This window comes from Solanum tuberosum, unplaced genomic scaffold (assembly GCF_000226075.1).
Source record: "Solanum tuberosum cultivar DM 1-3 516 R44 unplaced genomic scaffold, SolTub_3.0 scf00076, whole genome shotgun sequence".
Lineage (NCBI taxonomy): Eukaryota > Viridiplantae > Streptophyta > Magnoliopsida > Solanales > Solanaceae > Solanum > Solanum tuberosum.
Genome location: NW_006239000.1, coordinates 825,315 through 837,456, shown reverse-complemented (window position 1 = coordinate 837,456; position 12,142 = coordinate 825,315). Strand labels below are relative to the sequence as shown.

The window sequence follows — 12,142 nt, the reverse complement described above, 5'->3', positions numbered from 1 at the left end:
AAAAAAGATACAATTTGTGGGTATCAAACTGTATAAGTATTCTTGTAAATAAATTTTTGAAAGGCCAACAATATTGTATTGATGTATCCAACTATACTTGAATTCCCTAATCAACTTTTTAAATTTGACAGAGTACTTATGTATTCAAATATAATTGTATTCACAGATCAACAATTCAACTTGTGGTTATATAATGGTATAAATGTCTATGTATATAAGTATTCTACCATATCCAAAATTGACAATCAAAGAACCCTCAATCTCTTTTTTGTTCATGTTCTTCTTGTACTCATTTTTTTAACAACTATACACATGCATACGAAATCAAATTTTCTAACAATTTTAATACAAGAGGACAATCCATAATATAATGACAATGGCACACAATACATGTGTTGAGATATACAAGTAAATGACATTAAACTAAAAAAATAAAGCATACAAATCTCAATTTCATTTTCCTCTTGTTCCTGCTCGACTGCTCTTTTTTCACACCCACTTGAATCAATATTGTTGACTTTTCTCCTTTTTTTCAAGATTAGTTTTCACTTTTGAACCTTTTTTCTTCTTTATTAATTTTGCATGTTCGATTTTTTCAAGCATATTTAAGGGTATATGGTCATTAACCTTTTTTGTTCTTCTTTCGTTCTCCATTGCAGCAGTAAAGCCTAAAATTTTGACTTCTTGTTGAGTAATACACAAATCAAAAGAAGGTAGTTCATCCAACAATTTGTCAAATAAATTTATATCTCTCGTAACCCTTCATGGAGTATCAATTTCAGCCATTGAAATGGATAAACAAATTCTTGAATCAAAACCCTATGAAAATAGAAGAAAGTGTAGATGTGTAGATATATAATGTTCATAAAAACGAAATAAATATGCAATTAGAAGATATCTGATGGATACAAAATCACAAAAATTGCTCTTGCAGTGATGTAAATGATCTTGAATTTGGGGGGGAAAAATCAGAAAGTATGTGATGTATGAATATTGATGAAAGAGAGAAATTTCACGATGGTAAACATGAGAAAAGATCACAAATGTGCCTGCCATAATTAATTAGACATTCAATAATTACTTTCCTATTTAATATTTATTTATTATATTAAATATCTATAAAAAAAAAATTATTTAGTTGTATATAATTAAGTTTGCTATTTATAATCTAATTATATCCATATAACATGAAAAAAAATTTAAAATGTAGCTATTTTTCTTGAATATATATGGATGTTTGTCATATTCTGAAGTTTTTCCCAAATAATATCATGTAAAATACGATGAAATTCGATTTACATACTAATTTGCCATGAATATAGTTTTAAAATTTGAGTTTCAATCATACTAAAAATTTGAATTAGATGAATTTTGTTCGAGATACGAATTTAGGTTTGGTCAGTTCTCAACTCCATATTTTTGGGCTGAAGTTTAGACTATCGTAATAATTATGCTTGACTTGTTCAAATTCAAACCTCAACGATTGAAGATTAAAATTTGACATCTCATGATTTTTTCTTGCAAATCTTTGTATATACAAAGTGAAAGTGTACTACTTATAATAACATTATTTGTCGTGTAATATGTCAAAACATTAGCATAAAATGTGGGTAATTGTCTTGTCCACATGTACTAATTGATTACTTGTAATAGTATCTTGATTTCTTGTTATCCCCTTCAACTAAAATTTAATGTCATGAACAGTAGAGTGGACACTTGGTGTTTCTCAATTCTTGTCTACCCTACAACAATTTGACTTCACGATGAGCTTTGTTGTTTCGTTGGTCATTATTTTCATCACAACTTTTTATTATAACATTTTTTTAAAGTTGTTCTAGAAAACTATTTTCCTGAGTTGGAACTCGAAAGATCATTTGAAACAGTCTTTATACCACAGAAAAGGAAGGGTAAGATCTGTACATAACCATCCTTTTTAGATTTCATATGTGAAATTAAATTATAATTCTATGTTAAGTTATATTGGACGTGATATATATCATAATGGAGGATCGATATCATAAATATAATGAGCGGATCAAAGAAAGAAAAAATGACAGACTTCTACACAAGCCAGCTTTAGAAAAGGGGGTGCATATGCATATGACACTTGAAACATTTTGAATCGAACAAGGAAGGGAAAATAAAAATGTAATATAATATAGCATACTAACGTAGAGAACAAGTTCACATGGTTAAGATTAAAAACTTCCAATTTTGATTATGATGCAGTCCAAAACACAAATTCGTAAAAGTTTGTTAGACCAAAACGAATAATACGTATCATGATATGTATTACCATAATTAACTCAAAAGAAGAGAGAAATTGTAGCGCAACTACCAAATTTTTTGAACAAGTGTCTCTACATGACTATGTAATTTATATACAAAGTCAAAACACTGAATAGGATTTTGTGCCTTCATGTGGAAATAAATGAGATTAAATAGGATACAGTTTGTTTTTCACTTATTATTTCAAATTCACGTTACGTAAAATTCATTTATGGAGATAATGCTCTTTAACAAAAAAAAAAAATTCATATTCAACGCTCGAATCAAGATCCCAAGCTAAGGGTGGACGAATTATATTCAACCACCACATTAATCCTCTATTGGACAATTGCCTTTGTATTCAACAAGACTCAAATCTGAAAATGCTGATTATGAATGAAAAACTACTTATCTATAATTCCACCATAATCCTTACTGTATGTCAAACACATGAACCAATCCAAAGTATACAAACAACTCTTGAATTCTCAAGTACCATTCCTACTACAAATGGACTTCATAGCTCATAGGACATTAATAGGAACCAAAATCAAGTCATTAGTTATCAGTTGCTATCATTGAAACATAACAGAATTTTTAAGCAAATGAAAACTAGCCATGTTATATATATGATGGTGCAAGACTTGATATTTGGATCATAGTGGACAAATAATCAATGATCAACAGTATATTCTTGGACTAATTAGTATCCACTAATTAGAATTTAACATTGATTACTCAACTCTATTAACATCCTTGGACTAAGTATCCACTAATTTTCTTGTATTCAATATCTACCTTCTAATTAAGACTATGAGATTGACCAAAATAAAAGTGGCCCAAATTATGAAATACACCATGAAGAACTCATTAAACCTATATTAGCATCAACACTAACCAGCTAAAATTATCCTAGTTCCATGATGTAATTAAATTAATTACGACCACAATTTTTTTATTAAAAAAAAAACTATTTGTTTGTTGATATTCCACAACAACCAATGAGCAGACATATTGGACTTTTTTCCTCCTGTATTAATTAGAGTACAAGTGATGGAAAATTTTATATTTATCTTATCTGTATTTTTGTTGTTGAACAACCAACTAATATCAACTTGATTATAACTAATTACAATATTTAATTATATATAATAGCATATTCAATGTAATTCCACATATGAGGTCTAAAGAAGATAGTGTGTAGCCGACTTAATTCATATTTTGAAAAGTAGAGAGATTATTTCTGATAGACCCTCATCTTAAGAACAAGAATATCAAAGGAGTTCGAGAAAAGAAATAATAACTCAAAAGTGAAGAAGTCATGACAAAAAACAATTAAAATATTTAATTGATATGGAAAATTAAACTAATGCAAGTCTAGTCCCCCCCCCCCCCCCCCCCCCCCCCCCCCCCCCCCCCCCCCCCCCCCCCCCCCCCCCCCCCCCCCCCCCCCCCCCCCCCCCCCCCCCCCCCCCCCCCCCCCCCCCCCCCCCCCCCCCCCCCCCCCCCCCCCCCCCCCCCCCCCCCCCCCCCCCCCCCCCCCCCCCCCCCCCCCCCCCCCCCCCCCCCCCCCCCCCCCCCCCCCCCCCCCCCCCCCCCCCCCCCCCCCCCCCCCCCCCCCCCCCCCCCCCCCCCCCCCCCCCCCCCCCCCCCCCCCCCCCCCCCCCCCCCCCCCAACCCCACCCCCCCCCCCCCCCCCTCCACCACAAATTCCTATATATTTCTGGTTGAATCAAAACAGTGTAAGTCACTATGATTTTAATCTAATAATTAACCCCAATATCCCATGTTACTGAAAATCTATTCGATACAACATTAACTCTCTAATATTTGCTAAAAAAATAAAATTTATTGCTAGTCTGTTGGTAAATAAATAATAACTAATATAAGTATATGATAATTCATCGCTAGTTAATCATCAAATAAAATTAATCAACGATATATTTATGTTATTTAAAGATAGAAATTATCTCTTTATAAATAATGTCGGCATATACTTTTTATGAATGCAATAGTTGACGCTAGGAGAAAACTTATAGAATTCTCAACGATCGATGAATATTTATGACATTCAATATAAGAGTAACAAGTTCGTGTAGCAAAAAAAAAGACTTACAAATCAACTATATATTACATCATACTTTCAACTAGTAGAAAGATCGATTGATACAAATAAATTCAGAATCAAGAGTTACGTGTGACTTAGAATTATTATAACCCCTTATTTAAACTTTATATATAATTCGAATTAAAATCAATGAATATATCTAAACCTTTGATACAAGTTGTCTTAAACTATATTACTATAAACAAAGACTTGACAATGGAAAATAAGTGAAAGATGAGATAAATAAAGATATTGCTTGCAAGATTCTAATAAAAAGATGCATTATATTGCCCCCACACAACACAAAATAGATACCTTTCTTGTCAAGTTGCCATTTCTCTTCCAATAAAAAGATTGCTTGTAAGATTCTAATGAAAAAGATCCTTTTGATCATTGCCCCCACCTCATATTTTGCTTTTGCATCTCCATCAAGTTTGCATCATTAATCTTAATATTAAATTTTGTTTTGAGTATTAATTTATTTAGATTCATATCGCATAAAGTTCATTAAAAAAAGTATTTTTCATTAGAATTTTTCTCTGAATTCAAATTTGAAATTTAATTAAAGATAAAAAGAATTTTATTCATTTCATCACTATCCTTAATGGCAAAGATCCAGAGTTAAGTAGATATATGATACGCTACTCTCTAAAATATAGTATATATTTTAGTCCAATATATTACAAGTTGGATATTAAAAAACAGTGAAGTATGATTGGAGTCCACTTCCCCTATGAACCGTCTAATTAAATTGAGTGTGTTAATAATTTGTAGTAGTATTTATTAACTCAATATACATGATCGTCAAAACCAATTCATTTTAAAGTTAGGTTGATATATAATCAAAATTGATCAGCAAAAATTAAATCTTAATTAAAAAAATATAGGTACTTTTTTTTTATATGATCAGTCTAGGCATTTACGTACACCTTAATTAATTTCACAGGATATTTATCACCTTGATAGATATCAGAGAATAAATTCAAAGATAAGACTGGTTTTTTCTTAGATCATCGGATAAAGTTTAATACCATCAGTAACGTAACAAATATTAGATAACTCTATTTATCAAGATTAGACATATATAAATTTTATATAACATGAATTTAAATTAATCAAAGCTTCAACGTGAATATCAAACCTCCTGAAAACAAAATAAAGAAATATGTATGTGTTGATTAATGAGAATACCAAATACACATACCTACATGGGTTTACGTGTCACTACTTCTATTCTACGTTAAAAGTTTGTTTGTTTCTTTCCAGACATTACGGGGACCATAAAAGATATTTTAAATGTTAAGAAAAAATATATTAAAAAAATGAATTTTAATACAATTGATTGTATGCTTTGGAGGTCATTTGAGATGAAAAATCATAGTAGTGCATAATAATTAAACTTTATAATAATATATTTCTTTTTTAAAAGTATAGTATATATTTGAAGAAAAATTAAAGTGTCACTTTTAATGCACCAAATGTTTTAAGTTTTTCAACTACTTCTTTGTGAAAAATTCAACTTTGATTTTAAATTAAGGTACGGTAAATTGATTAAGGAAGATGACGAATGCTTTAATTTGTTTTGACTATATTAATTCGATTTACAAATTTTACTCAATTAACTCTCTTTGTGAACTCGATTATATTTCGGTCTCAAATTTGAATAAAAAAGGAGGATTGTCAAAGATCAATAAAAAATAACCTTTGTAGAAATAAGACTTGTGCTTTTTTACCTTCCCAAAACACTATAATTTACATAAATTTCTCTAAATTTGTTTCATTTTATTTTAAGTATTTAGAAGGCATAATCAATCATAGTTATACAATTAACTATTCGTTAACTTGTGGTAACTCTTCTTTATTTGGCTCGAGAAACTTAACGTTTATATTTTTGCAATTCTTAAATTTTATTAAATTAATGAATAAAAATTTATACTAAAGACGTCCGCAAATTTTCTTCAATATTTTAATGAGATGGTGATGTTTTGAAAAGAAAAAGAAACCATAGTTAACCAAATATCTGATTAATCAATTATAATAAGTTGAGATTTTGTGATCATTATTCAAACAAATAATAAAGACAATACATACCGTGTTTAATTATTGTTTATTAAAATCAACCTGAATATTTGGATGATTATTAAATATAAAGTGCAACAATAAGATTTTTTCCTAGACACGAACTTTATACTACATCAATTTTGACTTGTAGTTTATATTATAATCGTAATAGTTGAAGAATATATATTCTTTTTAATTGAAACGTATTTAGAGCTAAATATTATGAAAATATAGTGCTACTCTACGTGACATTTGGCATAACTGTTGCATGGGCCATAGACATTGATCTAACTACCACCCACCCACTATTCATCCAATTAATTCAAACTCGTATCGTGTATAACCTATTAGAGACTTAAAACGTCTCACTAATAAGGATTTCATTCCTAAATTCTAATGTTCATCTATCTAACATGGTATCAAAAATTGGAATCAAATATATCCAATTATATATCGTTCAACTTCAATTATCAAGCATATGCATGTGTGTGATTTTATTATATGGTTTTAATAATAATCATCTCTTAAACTAATTTCTTATATTAAATTAGATTCAAACGTCCGTTTTCATAATAAAATGAGAGTGAAAGAATCTCATCTATTCCGCTAAACTGATAATTAATTAAGAGAAAGAATGTTGCAATAAAAATTGAAAAAAAAATCCACAAAAGAAAAGGAATAAAAGAATTAAAAATTAGTGGATGGAGTTAGAAATATTGCAAACAAAAGCAAATATACTTTGCTTGAAAGAACCAAAAATTAAACATTCTGTTTACTTTCCTAAGGATTTACACATGACCAAAAATACTACAAACTCAAATTTAATTTGAACATATCATTTTATCTCATTAAATTTGTAAAATTATAATTCCAAAATAATTTAGTCCACAAATCAAATAAAATCTTAAATTTAAAAAATTATAATCTCAAAATAATTTAATCCGCGCGGAACAATGCTACTATTATATAATCAGAGTAACAATCATCCCTGAAGTGTAGTGTAAGCCAAACAAATCACCCAAAAAAAAAGAATAAAAATCCTTTCTCTGTCTCCCAATTTTTTCTCAAAACAAAAACAAAACTAAAACCTCTCTGCAAAACTTCACTATCAATGGCGTAAAGCAATATCAAGAGACCCTCTTGCGTGTCCAAAATCTTTACACAATTGGGGCCATACCCACAAGAAGAAAAAACCCTTAAAATAGCTATAAAAAAAAACCTATTTACAGTGGAAGTAGAAGCATTAAAAATTGATTTGTGTATGAGGAATATAGAGAAAAAAAGCAAAGCTGGGAAAGCACGGAGATTTATTGTTGGAAGGTTTATTCGATTGTATCCATGAAATCACGGCGGCGCTTGTGTTTTCTAAGATGAGTGATTCTGCTTATCGTGTTGATACTACTTCTCGTCTTGCTCAATGGCGAATCGACAATTTGGCTTCATGTACTTATCGCAAATCAGATCCTTTCAAGATCGGAAAATGGAATTGGTCAGTTTTTTTATATTCAAAATCCACCCAATTTGTTTATTTTTCATCTGATCAGCTTATTGAATTCAAAAATGACTGAACCCTATAGCTCCGCCTCTGTTCTCTGTTTTTATAGTCTGAGAACGAAGGTGGAGCTACTACAACAATAACATATACAGTGTAATTCCACAAGTAGGGTCTGGGAATGATATAGAGTGTACACAAACCTTACTAGTACCTCGTAGAGATAGAAAGGTTATTTTCGATAGTTGATTGAAAAGGGGAGATAGTTCACTATGATAGTGTAAATGAATGGTAGTGACAATTTTGAGTTTTAGAGGAGTGTACGTTATGTTGATTGAAAATATTTTTGTTTGATTGCGAAGGCATTTAGCTGTGGAGAAGAACAGGACATTGTCTATTAAATTATATCCAGAGATATCAAATTTCACAAGAGAGAATCCTCCAATTGCATCTTTTATTATTAGATTAATCTCGTCGTTGGGAGATCGCAAGACTTTGATTCACCCTGGTACCAATGTCTTAAACTCATCAGTCTTTTATACATGTTTTTGTTGATATCCTGATGTAAAGTTGTGTTTTTGTGATTAAAGGTGTCTTTTTCTTTTTTTTTTGACATTGTAGAAGTTATAGAGAAGCAACTCAAGAGTAGCGACGATTTTGTTTGGCCTATTGAAATCCCCTTAACCGGGAAGTTCATCATTGACGTTGAATTCCTTGATCTGAAGACTGCAACGCCTAATGTACTGTTTCCTCATTTCCTCGTCTTTTTCAGTTATTACTATGTTCAGATATTCATATGGAGCATGTTTTCCTTAATAAAGTGACATAAACGATTCTTTTGATACACAAAAACTTAATTTTGGATGCATCATAGTTCGTTTCTGCCAAAACTCTTTTATTTGGATGCATTAGATTTCTTCCCGGTCAAATCTAATCTCAGTGAAGGATCCAACCATGTGTTCACTGGTTCCATAGAATCCAGTGTTTTGGTGTCTACCACTATATATATGTCGAAAATAAAGTATAAAGAGTTAGATATACTTTTCAGAACTCACAATGTCTTGATTCTGGATTAGCCATGTACTGCCTAACGTGATGTTCTGCTCCACCAGTAAGGATAAAGTTTGTTCAACGGATGAGATGTTTCTAATGTTACATTTCAAAACTTCTCTAACCATGTGGAAACTTAAGCGTGGAAGATTACCTTAGTGTTCCTCATTCATGTTCATTTGTGTTTTGTGAACTGGCAGAGTGGGGAGCTGTGCTCTATCTGGGATGAAGGATTAACCGAGAAGCAATCGAATGCAACTGCTCTGTCATCACTTGGCCGAATGTTGTCTGAGAGCATTCACACGGACATCATAATCAATGCTTCAGATGGAAGCATTGGAGCGCATCGTGCAGTTCTTGCTGCAAGGTCACCTGTCTTCCGAAGCATGTTCTCCCATGACCTCAAAGAGAAAGAATTATCTGCTATAAACATCTCCGACATGTCAATAGAAGCTTGCCAATGCTTTCTGAATTACATTTACGGGAACATACAAAATGAAGAATTTTTAACCCATCGACTGGCTTTGCTTCGAGCAGCTGATAAGTACGACCTCTCAGATTTAAAGGAGGCATGTCATGAAAGTCTAATGGAAGACATTGACGCGAAGAATGTTCTTGAGAGGCTCCAAACTGCTTCTCTTTATCAACTGCCAAACCTGAAGGCCTGTTGTATGAGGTATCTCGTGAGGTTTGGTAAAATATTCGATATAAGAGATGATTTCTCTGCATTTCTGCAACATGCAGACAGAGAAATCATCGGTGAAATCTTCCACGAAGTTCTTGCTGCTTGGAAAGGATTCTGATGTATTTTTTGAGCTTAAGGGGAAAAATTGAACATGGCAAAGTTCCTGCTGCTTGATTGATTCAGTATTGCTTACCAGATCAGTGTGTTAACATATGTTTACTGGGCAATATATTTTGGTTTGTGTATACTCAATCTTGTACATAAATTTGATTTTACTGAAACATATGTTACCATTGAGCTTATGAACGTCGATATCATTGTGATATATTTATGATTATCAATAGCATGTCAAAAAGATTTGCATAAATGTGTGTAGTACACGTGACGTGTACTTGTTGTTTGTTAAGAATCGAATTGTGATGTGATAGATAAAATACTTGTACCCTTAATCAGAGGTTTCAGGTTCTTGGAAATGAAAAAACTCCTCTCAAGGAGCGAGTAGTGAATTTCAGATACTAGATGAAAACTTTCACTAGTGTCCATGCCTATGGCTTTGTTATGGATTTGATAACCTTATTTCCTTACTCATGATTGAGTTAGTTAGCATTTGTGGAATCGTAGTAGCTTAGCTGATTGACTACTTGAACTTTCACCTTGTTGGTGGGAGTTCGATTCTCCACCTTGTAATTTTCTTCCCCTGCCCTCAGTTGTTGTTGTTTTTGTTTTGAAAAGGTTAGTTAACATTTAAGAAATCATGGTGACTCATTACTTAAGAAAGATTTGTTGAAGATGATGTAACAAACTAAGCAATGTACCTTTGCCTAGCCAGAAGGTAAACAGTCAATATCAAGGCATACCTTCCAGTGAAGCAACCTTTCATATAATACCACACATACTTAATTTCTTTGTGATATGTTTAACTTTTCAGTAAAAGCTATACCTAAACATGTCTCTGTGGCGTTTGAGTATACCATTCCTAGTTTAGCTATCTAAAATCGAACAAGTTTAAGGTGTCGTCTATGTATTCAATATGTTTCTTAATTTAAAAACATGATATGTGATACGAGGATAACGTTTTTCTTAAGTCAAATGAACCAAGCAGTCTTTTTTTATGGAAAAGAATACTTTAACAGAGTAGGGAGATTCTCACCTCGAAAGAAGATTTTCGATGCTTTATGAGGGCTAACGAATGTCTGTCCATCGTCGAAAGGTCAAGAAAGTTGGTGACATGATGACAAGAGAGTTGACGATTGGAGCGCCCGGTGAATTGATCTCTCCAATTTGATTTTAATGCAACAAGATATCAATTTCCATCATTTTTGAACTCTCCTCTATTAGGGACTTCAACCAGCAAATGAAAGCAAGACTTGATAAAGAATATGGAGGGAATATTACTAGAATATCATGGGAACATTCTCTTTGATTTGGGCCAAGGAAAAGAAACCAAATAAGATAAGAAAAGATGACAACAAATTATGGGCTTGGGTTTCATTTGGGCCTTAATGTGTAAAAGGAACAGTCTCCAATGTATTTCAAAAAGTAATGTCTCGTAGCTTTTGCTCAAATAACGTCAATATAGGTTCAGCTTGATCTCGTAGCTTTTGCTCAAATAACGTCTTTTTATTACCACTTGAAAATGGTCATCTAACTCATAAAGTTGAAATCTCGATTCTGTGTTCAGAAGATTAAGGAATTTCTGTGCAATCTGTTATCCAACATAAAAAGATCTAATGGAAATATTTTCTTTTCTTTTTAGTTGGTTCTTTTCTCTGTAGGTCCTGTAAAGTACACATTGAATTATTGTACTTGACATTTTGAGTTTATTGTACTTGTGTATCTTATCCACCCATCACTAGATTTTGTATTGTTAATATTGTCAATGTACATACAAATGTCCATAAACAACAACGTAAAAAGATCAGGTTCAAATCTTAGTGAAAAGATAATGATTTCGGGTAATGTCCTTATTTGTATTTGTGAACAAAGTTATATGATCCTTATGTAAAGGTAAAAGGTACTTAACAAATAGTTGATATAAAATGTTAATTTATCTGATATCAATAGTATTAATAGATATCCGATAAAATAATCGAGATACGAACACCGGACACAACAATTGTTACTTTGTTAGGCTAGTATTTTTGTAGGGAAAAAGTTAGGTTCTTTTATAACAGAAAAAGGTACTTAAAAAAGCAAATTAAAGCAGAGTGCAAACGTCCATTTAATTTTTAAATTCCTGAAAAGACCAAAGAAAAGTTAGTCGAATAAATTTATTAAAACAGTAAAGTGAAAAACGTGAACCCCTTCTATCACAAACTTTGCAGTTTGCAGACTATTCAGTATTAAATTTATTATCATACTTGTTTGTGATCGGAGCTGATCAATCAAAGATCGGCACTCGAAGGTTTGAAGAGCAGCAACGATAGACTCGCCAATCAAGCACAACGTGAGGCTGACTACACGGTGGATTAGGTGTGAA

The 12,142-nt window shown here is 32.0% G+C and overlaps 1 protein-coding gene across 1 annotated transcript; it reads left to right on the top strand.

Moving 5' to 3' along the window:
* Positions 1-7,444: 7,444 nt before the first annotated feature.
* Positions 7,445-10,009, top strand: LOC102600340 (BTB/POZ domain-containing protein At1g55760). The gene is made up of 4 exons (XM_006346037.2): positions 7,445-7,925; positions 8,291-8,436; positions 8,550-8,668; positions 9,179-10,009. Exons 1-4 carry the CDS (start codon positions 7,807-7,809, stop codon positions 9,779-9,781), a joined length of 987 nt encoding a protein of 328 aa, XP_006346099.1. The 5' UTR covers positions 7,445-7,806; the 3' UTR covers positions 9,782-10,009.
* The last annotated feature ends 2,133 nt before the right edge of the window (positions 10,010-12,142 follow it).

Bases quoted from the DNA above. Each gene is read 5' to 3' on its own strand.
- LOC102600340 (XM_006346037.2), top strand. From the start codon at position 7,807: ATGAGTGATTCTGCTTATCGTGTTGATACTACTTCTCGTCTTGCTCAA. The intron at 7,926-8,290 runs GTCAGTTTTTTT...TTGATTGCGAAG, and splicing joins AAGATCGGAAAATGGAATTG to GCATTTAGCTGTGGAGAAGA. The intron at 8,437-8,549 runs GTACCAATGTCT...TTGACATTGTAG, and splicing joins CAAGACTTTGATTCACCCTG to AAGTTATAGAGAAGCAACTC.